The 21,204-nt window shown below is 59.4% G+C and overlaps 1 protein-coding gene across 2 annotated transcripts; it reads left to right on the top strand.

Moving 5' to 3' along the window:
- The first annotated feature begins 7,261 nt into the window (after positions 1-7,261).
- On the top strand, positions 7,262-20,181 carry VSTM2L (V-set and transmembrane domain containing 2 like). Of its 2 annotated transcripts, none has more exons than XM_066198794.1 (4): positions 7,262-7,467; positions 14,960-15,129; positions 16,237-16,287; positions 18,861-20,181. In XM_066198794.1, exons 1-4 carry the CDS (start codon positions 7,359-7,361, stop codon positions 19,170-19,172), a joined length of 642 nt encoding a protein of 213 aa, XP_066054891.1. In that variant the 5' UTR covers positions 7,262-7,358; the 3' UTR covers positions 19,173-20,181. The 2 variants fall into 2 exon arrangements, with proteins under 2 accessions (XP_066054891.1, XP_066054890.1); XM_066198793.1 differs by having other exon boundaries at positions 14,957-15,129.
- Positions 20,182-21,204: the final 1,023 nt, after the last annotated feature.

Here is a 21,204-nt window from a genome sequence, read left to right as displayed (position 1 = left end):
AGGTGTTTTTTTCCTTTAGCTTTCAGGTGTTTAGGTTTTTCTTTGAGTCTGGGAATTATTCCCTTTCCACACCAGTGGAGTCGTGGTCAGAACTGGTCTCTGGTTTCCCCTGGAAGGTGACTGGCTGTCCCCTCACACCTCACTTGTGCTGGGGGAGCTTAGGAGAAAGGGAGTGATGTAAGACAGAGAGTGAGGCTGGGCAGAGAGGGAACTTCGTGAATGAGGAACACCTTCAGCTGAAAAGTGGGGCCATGTATCTGGGGGAGAAAAGAGCGGAGAGGGTCTTGAGAAAACTTCAATAAACTGCCTAAGGGCAAGGTAAGTTTATAAATCTGAGCATACATATTAAACCTGGTTTTGCTGTTTGCTGCACGTGTGTGTATACATGTGATCATTTCCATGCACAGCTGGTGAGCTGCTGTGGGTGTGCAGTGCATGATCCCTGCTCCGAGTTTGCTCTCTCAGATGGGGAAAACCTGCAGCATCTGCTGGGAGTGAAATGTCAGTCACTGCCTCAGTGAGTTGTGCCAGTGAACTCACACTGGGAGCACTCGCAGCAAGGGACAGGGGCTGGAGAAACCAAAAGCGTGGTGGTCTGTGGGTTCCCTGGACTCCCTGGGGAGCAGGAAAGGGTCCTGGCACTGCTCCAGCTGCCAGCAGTCGCTGCTGTCCTGGATCCAGAGAAGGAATGGGCAGAGCCTGTGATGGGGCCTGGGCCTCAGTAACATCCTGTGAGGTGGTGTTCCCTCTGCAGGGCTGGGGACATGGTGCCACCCCTGCACTGTCCCTCACAGTTCTCGGGGCTGTAGTGCTGCACCTGGGGAGCAGGAATGCCTTGCCGTGAGGATGTTTGCCTTCCCCAGCTGAAAGAAGAATTTGTGGGATTAGGGAATGGCAGCGTGCCCATCCCACCCAGCCCAGCCACTGTCCCTGTGATGGATGAGGATGCTCCAGATGTTGCTGAGGAGTTTGCACAGAGATGGTTCCTGAAAATCAGGCTTTTACAAGGTGGATGACAAATTATTCCCTTCTAATTTCCAAGCTCTTTCAGAGGGAGGAACCCCACTGCTCCAAAGGAGCCCAGTCAATTTTGATCCTGGTAATCACAGCAGGTCCTGCCATGCACCTACACTCTGGCCCCACACCCCACTGCTGGGGAACACTGGATCCTCTTAGTCCTTGGGATAGGCTGGGGGCCCACCTGGGCACACTGTTATTAATTAAGGTAATTATTCAGCTTAATGTGCTGCTCCTGGCCAGCTCATTTGTGCTGTCATATTGAGCGGCACAGAAAAGCCTTCGAGGTGTGAGGATGGGCACCCCGAGTCTTGGCAGTTGGGGAGAATGACGTTATTGTAATTGAGGGAGGATTAAAAGGTGGAGCTAATAACAGATTTCCTTGAGGAAGCATCCATAGGCTGCAGACAGGGGGATTTGTGCCCTGGTTTAACCCTGCTGGTCCTGTGGCCCTGCAACGGCAGCATCACTGTTGGCTTTAGAGCTAAATGTAGGTTTTGGGAGAGGGTGTGAGAGTGGCACAACCCACAGGCAGCACCTGTGGGACTCTGGGCTGCTGGGAGTGATGGCAGGGACTGGGTGACAGCAGCCTGGTGGCCTTGGCTCCTCTCTGAGCCCTGGTCATGTTGAGCCACACTCCTCTGCCCGCTCTGCTCTCAGAGTACCAGGCCAGCCTCGGCACAGGGCAGTGGAACATGCAGGGACAGAGACCCCTCTCCATTGTACCCCTCCCTGGGCCGTGCTTTCTTGTCTCTGACTGTAAACAGATTTGACTAAAGAAGTAAATGAGAAGGCAATTAGAGGGAACATGATGGATGAGGCACTCTGGTGATGGGAAGCAGGAAACTTGTCCTGCAAGAGAAAGGAGCTGGGAGGGTGTTCTTCAGCAGAGCACCTCTGCAGCAGGATCCTGGGATGCAGTGGTGGGAGCTCTGGCCCCAGGGGACACCCCAGACTGGCACAAGCTGTGGCAATGGCTGCTGCAGGCAGGGATGAGCCTGCACCCAGACATCTGGACTTTGCCGGGGCACTGATCCAGGTTCTGTACCAGGTGCACGAGGCTGCTGAGCACCAGCACAGGGTTTAAAAGCAGGAAAGCAGCAAAGGATAAGGGAGATGCTGTCCTCAGTCTGTGGGGTCATCAATTCCTCTGCTCCATGGAGGTGCTTGCCCCAGTGGGGTTTGGTTGGGCTGAGGCCAGGCTGGGCTTGGCTGGGGCTGGGGAAATCCTGGGACAAGTCCTGGGGAAGCAGGTGTGGGAAGGGGAGGGAGAAGAGTAGTGACACTGTCCATGCAGTGGGTGACAGGGTGGGAGCCCCAGTGCTGGCAGTATCAGGAAGGGTGGGAACACTGGTTTTGTCTTGCTGGGAGTGGCAGGAGCTGATGGCATTTCCCCTGGCCACAGGAGACAGGCACCAACTGTCCTCACTGTGTGTCCAAATCCATCTTCAGCTACACTCCCGGCTGAGCCTCCCTAAAGGGGGAGAAATGAGTGTAAATCATGGCTGAGGAACATCTCCTGATATCCCAGTGGAGGGACTGAGGCTGTGCTAAATACAGCGAGAGGCTGTCAGCACTGGGAACAAACCATCAGCTGCGAAATAAGTCACTTACACTATTGATTTTTTTTAATTTTCTTTTAAGGCCTTGCTCTCAGGGAGAGCTTTTCTCCTGGGGCAGGAAATTATTTGGAAGGGCAAGGGCTGGTTGGTTTGTGGTATTTTTTGTTTGTTTGTTTTTTTTACATTTAATTTTTTTGGTGCTTAATGGTTTGGAAAGAGGGAACTGTTCCACAATGAGAGACACCTGTGATGTTGCTCCTCTCCATTGGGAACCTGGTGGTGGGTTCTGCATAGGAAGGAGTTAACAGCCTGGAAATAGGCTTGAGTTCTCTGAAGAAATAATTCTTTTCAAGTAATTTTCTTCTGAATTTTATGCCTTGGAGATTCCCTGTGCAGGGGTTGGTCTGGGCAGAGGCCTTTGAGTCCCAACGCCCCCACGTGCTGGGGAGGAGGGGGTTCCTGCTGCCTTTCCCACATTGTGCTGGGACTCCCAGGGCTCCCCAGGGTGGAGGGTCAGGGACACACGGCTGTGGCCATTCCAAGCCAGGCAGGGGGACAAAGACACTGTGTGTCCCTGCCCAGAAATGCTCCCACTGCACTCCCAGCCAGTTCTGCCGTTGGGAAGGGCTGTGCTGACAGTGACACAAGGGTCCCATGGTAGTGCTGATGTCTTGAGCAGGTTTCCCTCTACCCAAAAACACTCTCCTGCTCAGTGTGTTATTTTTGGTGCTGTCGTTGTGTGGGTGGGTGGGTTGTGTTTGCTCACCTGAGCTCCCACTCACCACCTCCCTGGCTGCTCCCTGCACCGGGGGATCCCGACAGGCGCTGCCTCCATGGCTGGCTGCTCCCGGGATGATTTGTGGAGGAGCAGGCTCTAATGTTGCCTGGCGGGAGCATTGTTTTCCTGCAGAGCACGCAGACCTTTGCAAATAATCTAATAATGCAGGAATGTCAAACTTCAGCTGTGGAAGGAAATCCTTTTATACAGGAATTGTCAAGTCTCTAAACAAGTATCAGAAATGAGCTCAGTATCAATGTGGAGGGCGTTTATTCTGCCCGTCAGAGAGATGAACAACCCAATTCACTCTCCCAGGCAGACGCAAATTTGAGTGTGGGCTCCTGGACCTCAGGAGAGCTCAGTGCTGAGCCTTGGGGTGCCCCTGCACGAACCCTTAAAGAGGTGAATTTCAAAATAATGCATGAGGCAGACCCTAGTACTTCACCAGCTCTGAGGTTTGGGGTTTGAGGTTTTTTTTGTTCTTTTTTTCCAGTTGCTGGGCAGCTTTTGCTGTCAAAAGGGAACATGAGGTGTTGGCATTGGAATGAGCATGAGCAGCACTCAGGAGCCAGCAGGAAGGACCAGTGCTCTTGCTTTCATTCTGGTTGTCCTTGGGCAACTCCAGGTTAGAGCTGGGTCCCTGGGGATGTTCTTTGTGCCCCTCAAGGTCTGGGGGTCCCCCTGAGGCTGATGCCCCATGAGGGGCTGCTGATCTGGCTGACCCCCATCCCCTTCCAACCTCATCCAGCTCTTCTGAGTTCCACTGCACCTTCCAACTTTGCAGGCTGCCTTTTGCTGAGAGACAGGTGTCCCAGGGAATTCACAAGCAAACCTTATAGACACACGAGCTGTGATCATGGTGGATGTGGTGTCTCTGGGATCTTTGTGGTTTCACTGCATGGAAATGCCTGCTGGTTTCCTCCATCTGGTGAGTGCCCCCCCGAGCAGAATTGAGCAGTGGGAAGGAACCTGGCACTGACAGAGATAAGGAGTGTTTCATCCTCGGGAGCGACTCTCTGGGCCCGTTCTGCTGAAAGAGAAGCCCTGTGCGGGAGGCGCCGGCTGTTCGGAGCAATAATAACTGAGCAGATAAGGGACCTCGTTAAGCAGCGGGTGCGGCTCGGCTCCGGGAGCCGCTGGCTCTGCTCCCGCCTCCGAGTGCGAGTGACCTCCCCCCGAATCCTGTCAGACACGCACGGGGTTCTTTGGGGCCGCATGGCTGCACCTGCAGGCAGCACCTGCTCGAGGCTTCCTCACTGATGGATTAAAATTGAGGAGGAGAACCAAACCTTCCCAGCACACCTGAGATGTGGGCACTGGCACTTCCCTGTCTGCTGTGCCCTGCACAGCCCCAGTACCCATTTTTCGTGCACTGTGATGGCAGAAAATCTGCTGGAAATGGGACTTAATTCAGGCTCTGCCTCTGGAATTGTTCCTGACTCCAGGAGGAATTTATGCTCTTTGCTTCCTCCTGGCATGATTTAAATATCTCCGGTGGTACACAGACAGGTTTCAGGCCTTGAGGTGCAGCTGCATGGCCTCAGCCTCCAGTGGGAGATGTGCTGCCCTCATGTCTGGGTGAAGGAGCTGGGCTGGAGCCAGAAATCCCTGTCTGTGCCTGGAATGTGCAGTCACCACTGGGTGATATCTCCAGCTCCTGCTCTGGCTACACCTGTGGGTGGGTGCTTTGCAAAGTGGGGTGCCAAGTCTGGGGGAGCACACTCTGTAGCTGCCACTTCAGTGCGGGTTTATTTTTATTCCCTTGCTGGCCAGTTGCAGAGGATGGACCCTGGGCCAGACTGCAGCCACGAGATTGGCCCAATCACCCAAAATGTGGGGCACACGAGTGCTTGGCCTTTGCTGCTCCTCCTGTTGCATTTGATCCCGTGCATGAATCCCATCTTTCAGTACATGAACTCTGTCTTTCAGTGCAAGAACCCCATCCTTGGGTAACTTGAATCCCTCTGTTTCGGTGTGTGGGTTTTGCCTCCACACAAACCTCTGGGAGACCTGATGCTTTCGCTTTGTCAGGATCCAGCCCAGAGCTGCTTCCTGAAACAGCTGTGTTTGCTCAGCAGCTCCAGGCAGCTTTACCTCAGGACACCTAAAGTCCTTTGCCACTGCTGCTGTTGCCACCCCAGAGCGGGACCCTCTGATCCCAACCCGCCATGGAAACTTCTAAATGCAGCCGGGCATGGCCGTGACGCCCATTTGTCTGTCACTGCTGCTCCCTCCTTCCCTCAGCTTTTGACTCCAGAGGGAGTAATGAACTTGGGCAGAGATCAATGCTCTGCCCTGAGCCAGGCTTTATTCTGACATGCAGCAAATGCTGCAGCAGGTACAACTTTTTTTTTTTTTTTAAATTATTGATTAGTAGCATTGGTACAAGGCAGCACAGGTCCTGGCCAGAGACCTGCCTTGCTGGAGGGGAAAGGGAAGAATACCCCCACTCCTTCTGGAGCCCTGCCAAAGGAAGGCTGAGGAAATACAGTCAGTATTTTCAAATCCAATTTAAAGAATCTCTTTGCAGCCAACATCTGTCATCTCATGGCAGAAAACACCTGAAATAATCTGATTTTTTCTGTTTATCTAGAGAGCAAATAATATCCTTTTGATTGCTCTGGTGCATACAGATATTCTCGTATGAGTGACGCCTGCTCTGTGCCTCCCCTGGTGCTGAGGCCCGTGTTTAGGACAGGGATATGGCACCACTGGGCCCCTTGGTGAATTTTAGGCTTTTCAGAAGAGGTGTGTGAATTGCATAGATGCTGATGCTGTGGTTGTGACCTGCTGTGAGGAGAAGCTTTGGAAGTGTTGGTGCTGTTGGTGGGGTTTATGCACCTCAGGATTTATGCATCCAAAGGGACATCAGGATCCTACCAGTTCCATGAAATCCTGCTCGAGGCAGGAGCAGGGTGGCCGTTCCAGCTCTCTCTGGTGCCACCAGCCACACTCCAGCTGGACTCGGAGGGTGCATATGAGCTTGCAATCCACCCCAGCTGTCGGGTTTTCATTTTGAGACAGATCTTGCACAGTCTGGGACAGCGACTAAGATACACGTGGGGACTGCCCTTGCTCTTCCTGTGACCCTTCAAAACCCCCTCGAGCTGCCCCCAGAGGGGCCCTGGCACTTGCGGTGAAGCCGGAGCACCGGGCACCGCACCCTCCGGGCACTGTCCCTCCGGTGCTGCATCTGGAGATGCTGGGGCCGTGATGGGATGAACTGGATCGCGCTGGGCTAAGTGGTACCGGGCCATGCCGTACCGGGCCGCACCAGACTGGGCCGTACCGGGCCGTACCGGGCCGGTCGGGCGGAGCCGCGCTCTGCGCCGGGCGCTGTCCCGGGTGCTGAAGGCTCCCCCGCCGAGACCGGCGGTGCCCGGGGTCTCGCCCCGCGGGGGAGCGGGGCCGGGGGTGCCAGGGGGAAACCTTTCCCTGTGTGGGACCTGTGGGTGCCGAGGGGCTCCGGCTGTGCGGGTGATTTCGACGGAGGGTCCCAGCGTGGCGTGACAGTCCTGGCGGGACGGGGGGCCCCGGGGGTGCGGGTCCCGCGTGGGGGGGGCGGTGCCGGTAGGTCCCGGCAGCACGGAGGAGGGGGCCGGGTGGGGCGGTGCGAGGAATCCCGGCGGTGCCGGGGGCTCCCGGCGGTGCGGGGCCGCACGGGGGGGTCCCGGTGGAGCGCTATCGGGGTGTCCCGGCGCTGCGGTGCGCGGGGTCCGGCGGGGCCGGGGGGTCCCGCGGGGGCGCGGCGGGTCCGGCCCCGCCCCGCGCAGTTTAAGAATGGACCGTGGGAAAAAAACTTGGGGGGTGCGCGCGGGCCGGGATCCCTCCGCCGGGCGGGGGAGGCTCCGGGCGAGCCGCGGCACCGCCTCGGCGCGCGGCGCCCTCCGCGCGAGGGAAGAGCTCCGCAGCGCGGCGGCGCCGGGACCGCGGCGCAGCCCCGGGGACAGGGCTCGGCCCGGCGGCGCCGCCGCCCCCGGGACGGACGCGCCCGCGGCAAGATGGGCGCCCTGGCCCTGGCCCTGGGGATTTTCCACTACCTGGGGCTCTACCTGCAGCTCGGCGCCGCCTCCCGGCACCCCCCGTGGGACGCCCCGGCGGCGGGCAGCGGTGAGGCGGCGGCGGCGGCGGCGGCAGGGGTTCGGGAAAGGGGCGGCTGAGCGGCGGGAGCTCCCGGGGCTCGGTGCCCCGCGGGGCTGGCGGCGGGTCGGGGCGGCTCCTGCTCGGGCAGTGGGACGGGTGCGGGGGTCCGGGCTCCCGGTCGGGCTCCGCCGCCGAGGGCAGCCCCGTGTCGCGGTCCGTCGCGCCGGCGGCTCGAGGAGCGAGGGGCAGCCGGGCGAGCTGGGGTTGGGCTCCGCCGCTCCCGTCTCCGGAGCCCGGGGGGCGGCCTCTGCCTTCGGCGCTGGGCTACCGACTCGGGGGCTCTGCACGGTCCGTCCCGGTGCCTGCAGCCACCCGCACCCCGTGTCCGTGAGCTTCCCGGTGCCGCCGCCACCACCCGCACCCCGTGTCCGTGAACCTCCGGGCGCGCCTCCCGGCGCCCGTCGCCGTCCGCACCCGATTCCGTGTGTCTCACGGTGCCGCCGCCACCACCCGCACCCCGCGTCCGTGAACCTCCCGGTGCTCCCCCCGGTGCCGCCGCCCGCCCCGTGCGGTGCCCCACGCCCCGGCAGCGGGGCTCCCCCGCCGTCTCCCGCTCCTGCGCTCCCTCCGGTGCACGGTGGTTCGGCGAGTCGGTGCTGGGATCCACCGGGGATGGGGAAGGGGAACCTCTTCTTGCACCCTGCAGCCTCCGGTGAGGAACCTGGCGTAGGGACAGCTCCCTCGTGGGTACCGATACCGAGAAGGTGACCAAGCCCCCACAGAGGAGGCTGCTGAGACCCTCCTCGCTCTGTGTGGAGGGACACAGGCACGTTCAATCTTAGCCCGAGGAGTGACCGGGGACATGCTGGGTGCCCGGATCCCAGCTCTTCCCCCGCCCAGCTCCGGGGCCTCCCGTGTGCGGAGGGACCCACTCTGCCCCGAGGAGCCTCCAAGGCAGAGAACGCTTCGGGCCAAGCCAGGGTGGAAGGTGTGAGGTGTTCCGCAGTTCGTGGTGTCCCGCAGCAGTGCGTGGGCTGGCAGGAACCTGCCTGCCCAGGGACGGGATGATCAGCCTCTGCATTGGGGGTTCACAGCAGGAGAGTTTCCAGACCTGCCAGGCTGGCGTGCCAGACGGAGAGGTGGGTGAAGAGCCTCCATTAGCCACCACTGCTCCCCTCAGAAATTCAGCAATAGGCAAATAAATAGTGAAATGGTCGCTGGGAGGGAACTGGGAGCCAAGGAGATGAAATGTTCTGGGAGCCAAGGAGATGAAATGTTCTGGGAGGGCGAGTGCACTTTGGAGCCACATTACAGCTGGCTACTCGAGCAGTTCTGCAGCAACTCACTTAATCACAACAGAAACCTTTATTAACGATACTGAAAAGCAGTGAATAAGTGGGTCATGTATAATAAGCCATTTGTGTTCAGTAGGTGAATACCAATTTGATAAAAGCTGTGCGTGCTGAAAACCTGTATAAATCGCTGTTTAGCAGATCGGAGACTGATCATTTCATTACTGGCTGATGCAGCTTTCCCTCCACACCACGAGAGCCCAGCAGTTTGGAGACGTGGAGCGGGAGAGGGGCTGTGGCCAGCGGGATGGGCTCGGCTGTGCCTGGCGGGCACGGGCAGGTCCAGCCAGGCTCTGCCCGCAGCAGGCAGCGCCCAGGGCTCGCCGCCATCTCTGCCCGGTGCTGGAGGCCTGGGGGAGCCTCCCCGGCATCGCCAGGCTCTGGCACAGCCCCGGAGTGTGTTCACTCCTCCTTTTAACTTGTCCGTGCCGGATGCAGCGAGGGAATTGACCGGGAGCAGCATGTGCTCCGCAGGCATCGGCGAGCAGCCATGAGTACCCCCGGGGCACGGGCGGCTCCCCCATCCCGCCACCCCACACCGGGCAGTGAGGTTCTGCTCACAGGGCAGCCACGGCTGTGGACAGGGAAAAGTCACAATCAAAAAGTCCTTTACCTGTCCCCACTGCAAAGGCTCTGCCTTTGGCAAGGATGGAGCCAGGATGGGCTCCAGCTGCCCTGTGGGAGCATCTGAGCCGCAGGATTCTTCTTCCCACCATCCCTTCCCTTCCCACAGTACTGCCTCTCCCCCTTCTCTCCTCAGGCTGGTGCCTTCAATTATTCATGCCCCCCATTGCAGCCTGTGCACGCTGGGCTGCTGCCATCGGCTTTCTCATGCGCTGGCTGGGAAGCTCCAGCCGCCTTCCCAGCCTGCTGGCTCTGGAGCGGGGCAGGGGAGCCGTGCCGTGAGGAGGAGCTGCCCGGCTTCTTCCCGGCACCGTGTGCAGGCGATATCGCCTCGCCTCAGCAGAGCGGCGGCTGGAGGCTGGAAGGAGCGGTGCCCCGGCTCCCCAGGGCGCTGCCCTGCTCCGTTCCCTCACACCCCAGTGATTATTCTATCAATTACTTTCATAAACACTTTGCATTCCGCCGGATTTTTTCACACTTCCTGGTGGGAATTCTCCATGCGATGTGTTTTTCCTGCTGCTGTTCGTGCAGTCATTCAACGCAATTACATCTGACACCTCTCCTCATCAAACGTCTGGGCTTTCTCTTCCCTTGAAGCGGCTGACAGACGACGGGCCAGACACTGGGAATTATTACGTTAGGACAGTGACAGCTAATTTTAATCATAACGTTCCCTGTGAGCAAGGCAGGAATCAACCAACAGCCGGCACGGCTGCTCATGGTCTGGTGGGAGCTGTGGGCAGCGCAGCAGGGCTGGAGTGAGGACCTGGAGTGGGCCAGGGAGCTGGAGGCTCTGCACTGCTGCCTCCTTCATCAGGGGCTGCTCCGGGGGCCAGATGGATGCCAGGCGGGCACCTGCTGGGCCCTCTCCCCTTCACGGCTCCTCTGGGATTTTGGTTCCTGGTGTGAGTGGGACTTGTGCACCTCAGGACAGACAGCCCTTCCTGGCCCTGTCCTCGACAGCTCTGGCTCTCTCCGAGCTCCTCTCTTCCGTCGCTGTTTCCCCTCCTGCAGGGCCCTTTCCCTTCTGGTTGCCCCCTCCCTAAGGTTCCACCTGCGGGGAGTGCCCGACTGAGCACGGGGGATGTTGGCTGGGCTCGGTTGTGATGAGTGCATGGATGACTTGTATCGTGTGCTCCGTGTGAAGCTGGATTGGGATGAGCTCAGCAGGGATGGGGTGGGCAGAGCCAGGCAGGAGGGTGCCGTGTCCATGAGAACCAGGCACTGCCAGCTCTGTGGGATGGTACTAGCACCTGTGTGTGCTGTGGGCAGTTCTCGGCAGCGGCTGCCTGTGCTGGTGACTTGTGTTTTGGATGTGGGCGTGAGACCAGGGGGGCTGATCCTCTCTGCCCCATCCCATTCCTGCTGTATGATTCTGGCTGAGAATCCTCCCCTGGCTGCTGGGAACCATCCCCTGGCAGAGAGCAGCACCAGAGTGAGTGGTGGCTGCAGGCCGGCCGCACACACTGCGGGAGCCCCACTGGGAGCTGTCAAGAAAAGGCCGTTTTAGGGCTTTGCTGCTTATACTATCAAATAACAGCTCTTCCTTGAGCCCTTTGGGAGGGAATTGTCTGAGAACTGCCAGTCCCCAGGAACCAGATGGGAGCAGCATGTCTCTTGTGTGGGTAAAGGTTTGTGTAGCCGGGCCGGACTGGAGAGACTCACCACTGACCTCTCTCTTGCTGAGGGGGTTAAACATTAGGGGAGGGGGAAGCACTGGGAGCAGGAGTTGGGGTAGCCCCAGTGATTGGGCACTGTTGGAAATATCTGTAGTTTTCAAGGTTAATTCCAGCTCTCTGGTGAGGTGAGTGCTGGCCTGATCACAGTCACTGAGTTAGGTGGGGAGTTTTTGTTGTTTTTAATTCACATGCTGCAAATTTGAGCTCCTTCTGCTGCTCATATGACTGTAAAGAGGGGCAGAGCAACGGAGCTGCCATCCCCAGCGTGTGGTGGGAGCCTCCCGGCCCCGCCACGGCCACAACGCTCCAGCCTGACGAGTCTCGTGGGAAGGGAGAGGGCTGGATGGCTGGAGGAGAACAGCACTCACCGCCAAAGTCCTCTGTCCGCTGAGCTGCCGGGGCCGGAGCCACCTGCCCTCTCTCAGCAGTGACGCGGCCGTCACGCCGTGTTTATGCAGCGGTTTGCACCGCGATGTGTTTTCAGCGCCCCGGGGTCAGCATCCCTGCTCGCAGGCTTGTCAGGAGGAGACGCATCCACAGCTGTTAGCGGCGGTAGGAAGGGGAGGAGAGGGGAGGGGACGGAGGCTGCAGCCCGACCTGAGCAGCTGCCTCTGGTGGATCCGGTGTCCCCGTGGTGGGGACAGTGTGGGTCACTCAGGCACTGGAGTAGTGCCCAGGCCTGTTCTGGATCCATCCGGAGGGTGCCTCCCGATGCCCCGGGATGGTTCTTGCTCAGCAGGCTGTGCCGAGGGGTGGGGGGTCCTGTGGCAGGCAGGAGGGTCCATCTGTCTCTGGGTCCCTGCCCTGTCCGTGTGCCGGGATGTGTCTCGGGTGCCTTTGCTGCCGGCAGGACGCGGTGCCCCTGGAGTCGGGGCTGTCGCTGTCCATCAGCCACACGACTCGTGGGTTCCCGGGGAGGGGAGGCTGCTGGCGGGGTCATGGATGTCTGGGGAGGGGACGGTGCCGGAGGGGCTGTGGGTGCCTGGGGAGAGTGTCTGTGGTGGTGGATTCTGCTGGACACGTTTGCTTTTCCTGCAGCGGTGCAGCACAAACCCAGCAGGTCAGAGCCGGCCTCACACTGGGGACACAGGGCAGGGTCTGGATGGACACTCCAGTGGGCAGGAGCAGGAGCAGAGGGACGTTTCAGCTTACCCAGCCCCTGTCCCTGCCCGGTGTGGGATGGAGCCAGCCCCAGCCCCGCCGCCTGCTAGTCACTTGTCACCCCACCAGCCTGGCTGCAGCTCCAGTGAGGGGCTCCAGCTCCTTTGGGCAGAAAAAGAGGCTTCTGACTCCCGGCTTAGGGAAAAAAATCCCTCTCAGAGCAGGAACCTGCGCTGGGCGGGTGATTAACAGGCGTTTGCAAATGTCCAATGCATATTTCATTGTCCTCCGGTACATCTTTACACAACAATTAGGCTGAGTTCGTGCCCATGACGCTGCTCCGGTGTCATCCCTGGTGCCTTGTGGGGGTTTGGTGGGGGGCCATGGAAGCTGGCACAGCTGTGGAATGGCAGGGAGCAGGCAGAGTCCTGGAGAGACTCTGGGGTCTGCATGGTTTTCTGTGCTCGTGGGGCCTATGGACGAGGCAGGGGGATGGAGTAGGGGTCTGTGGACCATTTCCAGGTACTTGGGGCAATGCACGGCCTGCTCCTGACCCAGCACAGCCCCATCCCCGCTGCCGGCAGCCCCCTCCCCGTGCAGAGCATGACCAAGGGGAGGGATGGTGCCCACCGCAGGGAGGGACCCTGCAGCCTGTCTGTCTCTGGTTTATGAGAGCACCAAGCCGTCCCAGCAGGCGTTTTCAATTCTGTTTATCTGTGTTTCCCCATTGAGTTCATTTTATTTCCCCTGATTTTTATTTCCTGGAAGATTTATTGATTCTGGTGTTCTCAGTTTATGACAGGTAGCAGGCCATAAAGCACACGGAGCAGCGGCCCCCGCCCCCGCCCTCCTGCTGTGGGGATGCGGCTCCAATGTCAGCGGGGGGAGAGGGACGGGGCTGGGGTGGGCGGGGGACCGCGACGCTGCAGGGACAGAGCACTGGGCAGAGTTGGTGATTTGTCCAGGGTTCGCAGGAGCAGTGTCCAGGCAGCTTGGCTGACCCAGTGCAGGGTCCACCTCAGCCTGGGGGGACCCTGATCCCCACTCGTGTCCCTGTGAGGGGCAGGGCTGGGAGTGCTGTGAGTCACCTCTGTCCAGACGGGGCCGGGATCCACGGCATCCATCAGGGAGGGCTCACGGTGCTGCTGGAGGACATATCTGAAAGACATGTGTCCCCAGCAAAGGTGATGACCCTGGGTATCCATCTGCAGGATCTTTGCTCCTCTGGATGCGCCTGGAGGCAGCCGAGCTCTGGGGTTAATTAATACATACGCTTCCCAATTAAAATCGGAAAGAAAGAAGGCGCTTGATTCAATCCAGCCTTTTCTCAGCTTATCTGCCAAATTCATGTCTGTGGGAGCAGATTTTAATTGTGTTCGCAGTAATTTGGACCTGGCTGGAGCTCTCAGGCCATCACCCCCCCTGCACTGCTGGAGCTGTGGTGTCTGGGGGGCTGTTGCAGGCTCTGTTGGAACCCACTGGCTTTGGCTGTTGCTCCTGCCAGCAGGAATTCTGTGGGGTGAGAGCCTGATCCTGGCTGCAGCCAAGGAATGGGCAGGCGAGTGCTGGTTAATAGGTGGACACAACAGCTTCAGCACCACTGTGGCTTGGAGCACAGAGGAACCCTTTGTCCTGTGCCAAGAAGATCCCCCTGCTCTTCCCACAGTCCTTGATCACCAGAGCTGTTCCCTTGCCTGGGGTTCCCTCCACTCCCTTGCACAGAATCCATGTGGCTGCTGGCGCCGGGTTCTGGGTGAACGGGATGTGGGAACAGCACTGGGAACCCCACCAGGACACCCCGCCTTGTAAACCCCGGTGTTGGGTATTTTCCTCTGTTCCCTGCTGAGATGGATTAAAGGAAAGCAATAAGTGGATGGGATTTCCATGCGTCCAGAGGGACAGGGAGATATTAGAGGTATTAACTTTTTGTCTGGGCTGATAATAATTGGTTTTCAGAGGGATCAGGGCTGGAGAGAGTGTTGCTCCCGACAGGCTGTGTGTCTCAGAGGGCTCCGGTGGCTCCGCCGGGAGCTGCGCTGTGGCTGTGAGCCGGCAGCGCCGGCAGCACGAGGTGCTGAGTGAAGACAGGCGGCTCCGGGCAGCCTCGGCAGCCGGAGCAGTGACCGGGGTGTGCAGGGGGCTGGCAGCCCTGTCCCCGTGCCGTGCCTCGGGGAAGACACTGAACCGACCGTGGCAGCAGCGTTTGCCGGCGCCCTGCACGCTGGGGCTGTCTGTACGGAGGAACAACAGTCTCTCCAGAGATGAAAAGAATTCTAATTACATCTCCGAATAATATTTGTTTTGAGCGAGGAAAGCAAACCATATGGCATGTGGGAGCCTGTTTGGGGCCGCGTTAAGTGAGGATTTGTTTTTCCAGTTATGTCCTGATCTGAGTGAGATGCAATCATGTTTTGTTTCCTTCACCTCAGAGGTGCGGCAGGTCCCACACTCGCTCTGCGGCAGGGGTCTGAGGGATGCTGTGGGAGCAGGGGGCCATAAGCTCCTGCTCCCTCCCTTTCCCCTGACTGCCCTTTGCAAAGTGCCGGGGTGGGGTCAGGCAGCTCTGCTGGGGGTGGGAAGGGGACACTGGGGTGGGAAAGGAGAAGCTGGGGATGGCAGGGACCTGTCTGCTCTGCCGTGAGGGCTGGGTCTGTTTGGCCAGGGAAGGATCCAGGTGACTCTGTGTGGCCGGAGGCATTGTCCTTCAGTGGGACAGTGCTGTGTCCCCACAGGCACCCTCAGCCCTGGCTCTGTCTCCAGCAGCTCTCTTCACCGAGACCCCCCACGACATGACGGCGCAGGCGGGTGAGGATGTGGAGATGGCGTGTTCCTTCCGCGGCAGCGGCTCCCCCTCCTACTCCCTGGAGATCCAGTGGTGGTACGTCCGCAACCACAAGGACTGGACGGACAAACAGACGTGGGCTTCCAGTCAGGTAATGCCCCTCATCCTCCTCCTGCCCGGCAGCACAGAAAGGCAGAGCCCTTCAGGCAGAGCCCTTGCCTGCAATGCCATGGGGAAGGGCTTTGTTTGCAGCCACTGTTGGGTTTTGGTGGGGGACCCCAAACCGCAGCAGCATCCCCGGTTTCACCCTCTGCTCTGACAGAGAGCAGCCTGGGGGTCCTGTGGTGCAATTAACAGGCTGCATGGGCAGCTCAGCATCCAGCTGCACTGAGGATGCTCTGGGGCCGGTGGGGCTGGGCTGTCCTGGCTGCCCTTCCCAGCCAAGGGGCTGCCTGGCCCATTGCCAGGACCCGTCCCAGGCTGAGGCTTTGTTTCTGTGCTTGTGCTTCTGCCTTCGCCTATCTCATCGCCAGCTCATCCCTCCTGGCCCTGCACCCTCCATCCCTCCCTTGTCCCCTGTCTCCCTGTGTATTGGTCCAGCAAACAGCCTCTCTTTATTTCTCTCTCTGTTCACACAGAGATAAGGGCCAAAGAATGGGAAACAGCTTTGGGGATTTTAATGAGCCTTTATTGTAGTGTCTTTGGCAGGGCTGCTGCTGGTGTTGCCATAAATTGAGAAGCCTCAGGGCAGTGCTGCCAGGATGGGGGGAGCGCTGCCAGGGGTCAAGGGTGGACAGGGTCAAGGGTGTTGGAGCCACTGGAAATGCACAGCCAGGGGCTGCTGGAGGGGAAGATTGGTGGCAATGGGGCAGGTGCTGGCAGTGATGGGGACAGAGTTCCAGGGACAGGGGTCACTGCTGCAGCAGTGATCAGAGCTGGAAACAGTCATCAGAGCTCCATCCCCACTCCTGGATTTTGGGGAACAGCTGGAGCTGAGATGCAGTGGAACCTGTGGGTGAACACCCCATGCTCCCTGGCTGCTGTGCTGCTGCTGGTTCCTCTCCTCCCGGGTGCCCAGTGTGGCTTCATCTGCCCTGGGTGCCTGGGTTTGCTGGGGCTGGGCAGTCTCTTCTCTCTCCCCTTCTCCCTCTTCCTTCTTGCTTGGGGCAGCCGTCCTGGGAGTGGGAAGGAATCTGGTGGGCTGAGCTGACCATTTATCTTCCCTCTCTGGTCTCCCCCTACCCTGCTTTTTCCACAGCTGAAATCATCCCCACCAGAGGAGCCCGGGAAAGAGGCAACAAAAATCAGCGTGAGTTTGGGTGATGGTTCTTGTGGGGGGGGCTGCACCTGAGGGCTCACCAGGACATTCCACTGGTCCCAGTGCCACAGGCTGGGAACAGCATGATGGGAGGACTGGGTCTGCCCTGGCTCAGTCCTGGGGGTGACTGGGGTGAGGGGTGGCTGCCCTGCTCTCCCTGGCACTGAGAGGCACACCCTGGATCCTGAGCCTCGTCCGGCATCTGAATGACACATTAATGCCAGGGATAAAATAATCCAATTGACTCAGCGGATTAGCATCCCAAAGCCATTTAGGCTCATGTGAGCAGAATGAGGAGCCACTAATCAGTTAAATAAAACATTCTTGGCCTTCTGCTGCCAGGTGTGTGACCCCCGTGGCTCTCCCTGCCTTGGGGAGCTCTGTGTTTGGGGATGCCACAGACACAGAGCAGTGCTGGAAAGCTTCCCACTATCACCTGGCAGCCTCTCCTGGCACTTCTATTTTTCCTTCACTGAGTGAGCAAGGGGGAATGGGGTTGGTCAGGCATCTGTGGCTTCTTAGATGGGTGCCCCCCACACCCAATATCAATCTCTCATCCCTGGGGAACCCTTCCCAAGGGAGAGCATCACCTTTCAGCGCCCATCTGCAGGATCAGTGCATGATTCTCTTGATGGTAACAAATCCCCCTCCCAGGGGGGTCAGGTCTCCTTTGATTAATTGACACCCACAATCCATATCCGAACCTAAGCAGGTTCCTCCACGGTCTGTTCCTCACCAGGGTGCTGTGGCTCCCTGCCCCACAAGCAGCAAAGTTCCAGGACTGCTGCTGGAGCAGCCAGAGCCTGGGCTCTGGCAGACCCTGTCTGCTGAGCTCAGGGGGCTGCTGCTCCCTGCATGCCACCCAAGCCCTGCTCCAGGGGCAGGAGGGGCTATGGTGGGTGCATGGAGCCATCCTGGGGCCAGCACTCCCTCTCAGCTCAACCAGTGCATGTTTCAGCATAATTAGGCAGTTAATTGCACGCTGGGATGGAATTGATGGGTGTGCAAGTGCAACCGGGATTTATTTTGAACCATTCGAGGTCTCTGCTGCCTCCTTCAGATCCAGCCAGCAGGGAGAGGCTGGATCTTCAAACCTCTTTTGTTTGTTGTTATTTCAAATGTCCTTGATAATTAAGTGTTTATGGAATGGAGGAGGTAAATGAGCATGGGCGGCTCTGATGGAACTTGAGGTACAGCCACAACAGCAGCTGACTGGGAACAAACAGCAGAGTCAAACATTGAGGGGAGGATGGAGACCCCAAGCAGGAGCCACCGTGCCAGGCACCCCTTGGCCGAACACACCTGGTGCTGGAGATGCTTTGCAGGGATGAAGAGAAGTGAAACATGATGGGTCTGCGTTTATTTTTTCCCCCTTCAAATCCAACTCAGCACAGTGCTGAGCTGGGGCTGGGCACAGCAAATCTGCCCATCCTGGCCGTGCCAGGGGCTCTGCCCCATTCCCATGGGCAGTGAGGGCCATCGCTGCCCTGCCTGTGCTGGCAGAGCCACAGGAGTTATGGCCAGTCATAAAATCTTCCCTCCTGAGGCTCAGTGACCTGCTGGGTAGCAGTTCCATGGCCACCGGTGGCACCAGCAAATTGGGGTTTTATTTTATTAGTTTTAAATTTCCCAGCCATTAATTTCAGTGACTTCTGGCTCTCCCGACGAAGAGGATTTTTTGAAACTCCTTTCCCATGACATTCTCAGCATCTGGGTACATTTGCACCAGAGCCTGGCAGCTCCTGCCCCTGCCTTGTCCTGTCCCTCCAGACCCCCACTTTCAGCAATGCAGGATTGGGGCTCAGGGCTGCACACGGCCACTGAGCAGCCCTGAGACGCTGTTTGGGGTGGCCCTGGCTGTAACCTGTGGCACCAGCTGCCTCTCAGCAGCCTGTGGTGTGCAGGGCAGCAGCCTGTGTGTGCTCATGTGTGTTTGTACGTGCTTGTATGTGCACATGTGGGCACGTGTCTTCATGTTCCAGCACTGGATGTCCCCACAGTGAGGGGCTGAGGGGCCATTGAGGGGTCCTGGTCCCCACACTTCCTCCTGTGCTGTTTGGGGGGGTTGCCCCTCTCCAGCCCCATTTCCAAACACCATAAAATCCTCAGCTAACAAATGCAGCGGCGAGTAGAAAAACGGCCTTTGCCATCCAGTGTGATTATAGGGAACAGAGCCAGGGGCCTCGGGGTGGGTTATAAATCTGATTTATTGACCCAGCCCAAAGCAGCCGCAGCTCTGGCTAGTGAGTAAGTCTTAAATTTCATTGGGTGATAAATACTGAGAGCGAATCAATTTGGTAGAAAAGCTAATTAGCCAGCGTGGTTCCGCATCGATCTCTGAGCCCCGCGTGGCCGAGTGCGAGCCAGGGCTTCCATCATCCTGTGGGCCCGGGCTGGGGCTGGGTCCCCCCACACCAACTTCACCAACCTTTGCCATGTCCTCCCCAGCACAAGGCTGGGCCGTGGTGGGGTGACACACGGTCGGGGGATGGCACTGACCCGGGTGTCTGGGGGGACAGTGGGGGTCCTCGGGACCCCCTGACCGCCCGTCTGCCCCGATGCAGGTGGTGAAGGTGGTCGGCAGCAACATCTCCCACAAGCTGCGGCTGTCGCGAGTGAAGCTGGAGGACGAGGGGACGTACGAGTGCCGGGTGATCGACTCCAGCGACGGCAAGGCACGGCACCACAAGGTGAAGGCGTACCTGCGGGTGGAGGCAGCGGGGGGCCCGGGGCACCCCCAGGACACCGAGCTGCGGGAGGCGCCGCTGGCAGAGCTCACCGCGCCGGGCTCAGCCCACGCACATCACCACCACCACCACCACAAAGCCGGGAAGGAGCTGAAGAAGCGCTCGGCAGACACCTCCTGTGTGCTGTAGGTGGGCGGTGTGGGGGGAGCCGGAGCCCCCCTCCGCCCCGGACTCAGCGGAGCCATCAAGGGTCCGCACCCCCTGCCAGAGACTGGCCCCACCACCCCGTCTTGTCCAGCACCCTTCACCACCTCCCTGTCCCCCAGGGCGCCGCGGGTTTCTGCCCAGCCACGGGGCACAGCGGTGCCAGGGCTCGGCGTGGTGCGGGCTGGGGCCGTGCCCGGGGCCAGGGCGTGCTGCCCACACTTGGTGGACCCGTCCCCCCGGCCTTGTGCGGGTGGGTGCCCGCTGCCACCGTGGTGCCGCGGGCTGTGCTGTGTCCCAGCTTTCTGCCCAGTGGGGACCCTCCTGCCCACGGGACCCTCCCTGCCCTCCCCTGTGCTTCGCAGACCCAGCCGCCTGTTCCTGTAGGTTGCCCCGTTTAGTTGCTCGGTTCCAGCCCCACAGTGAGTATCTAAGTTCCAGCCTCCATCCTACAGCCCGTGTGTATCCCCCCCTCCTGCCCTGCCCCTGCCTGCCCCGCAGCCCCCAGCACGTCAAGGCCTGAGCTCAGCAGAGGAAGGACGGCACGGCACACTCCTGGCATCCTCCCGGCACGCTCTGGCATCGCTCAGCCAGGCAGCTGCCCGTGCTCTGTGTTTGCCTGGGAAGGTGTGCCACCGGAGCTGGCCCTTTGCACCCATCACTTCTCCTCCCCTGGCATTTCACAGAGGATGGGGCGCTCATCCGCCAGCCCCGTCCACCCCGGCCCCATCCCGTGCTGGTGAGGCTCTCGGCCCCCTCTCAGCCCGCCATCCCTCCCTCCTTGGCCACGGCACCACACTGCCCCGGGCAGGGTCTGGCCCACGGGCTCTTGTGTCGCAGTACAAACAGCTGAGCCCGTCCCTGCTGCCCCCACGGGTGACCACGGCCACCGGGGACAGAGCTGCGGGGAGGGAGAGGGGGGTCCCGAGCCTCTCCGCCCAGGTACTGGGCGCCGCTCCCCTGCTGCCCCCCAGCCTGCCACCATCAGACCTGCTGCAGCTAATAAAGCTCTTTAAAGGAAACCACTGTGTGTCTGTGCTCTCTGTCTGTGGCATGGCAAGGGGACGTGGCTTCGGCCTTGCCTTGGGTAAAAAGGGGCAGAGTTGGGGCTGCTGGACTGGGGCCAGTGGGGATGGGGATGAGGGTGGGCATCAACATCATCACCTGCAGCTGAGGGCTCAGAGCTTCAAAAAGCTGCAGCTGGGGAGCTCCTGCCCAGCCTGGGAGCTACTGCCCTGAGGAGTGCAGGATAGAGCAGGGTCCTGGGTGAGCTGGAGACACTCCATGCTGTGGCCATGGAGCACTGGGTGAGCTGCCAGCTGAAATCCTGACACCCACCTCGGCACCCAGACCAGATTTCCAGCCTGGTGAGGGTCCCCAAAGCAGGGTTCTGGCTGCCCCTGGGGCCTGGCCCTGCCTCTCCTGTGGGAGAGCAACTCTGAGCACTGGCAATGTAGGTAGCCTAGCCCAGCTGCCTGGAATCCTGCAGCTCCTTTGCAGCTTGTTACTTCCTGGACCTCCATCATGCTCGCCCCTTGCTGAGCTGATCAGAGGGAGAAAGAGCTGGTGGCTCTTTCTACCACTAGAGGTGTCAGCCTGTGCCGGGGGCAGGAACAGAGAGAGGTCACTTGTGTCTCTGGAGCCATGCTCACCCCTCCCACCTGGAGAGCTGTGGTCTTGGGGAGCAAAAGGCACAGGAGAAAAACATTCAGGAGCTGCAGGGCAAGGAGAGACTGCTGGTACAAAATTCCACTTTGTCACAAGTAATAATGGTGGCTGTGCTGCAGCAATCCCTGGCAGAGCTGTGGGGCTGGAGCTATGCTCAAATTGTCCCAGTCAGGGAATGGGATTGCTGGGGGAAGAAGAGAGATTGGGAAGCATTGGTCACCAGTGCAGGAAAGCACAGGACAGAGCAGAAGAAAAGGAAGACCCAGGGACACGCTAGGGAGGGCAGGAGGCTGCAAATCACCTCAAACTGGGAGTAAACAAATTGCTGTGCAGCACAGTGATTTGTAAA

Source organism: Chamaea fasciata, unplaced genomic scaffold, assembly GCF_029207755.1.
Source record: "Chamaea fasciata isolate MVZ Bird 193981 ecotype frontalis unplaced genomic scaffold, bChaFas1.0.hap1 SCAF_17, whole genome shotgun sequence".
Taxonomy (NCBI): domain Eukaryota; kingdom Metazoa; phylum Chordata; class Aves; order Passeriformes; family Sylviidae; genus Chamaea; species Chamaea fasciata.
This window is presented reverse-complemented; position numbering and strand designations above follow the sequence as displayed.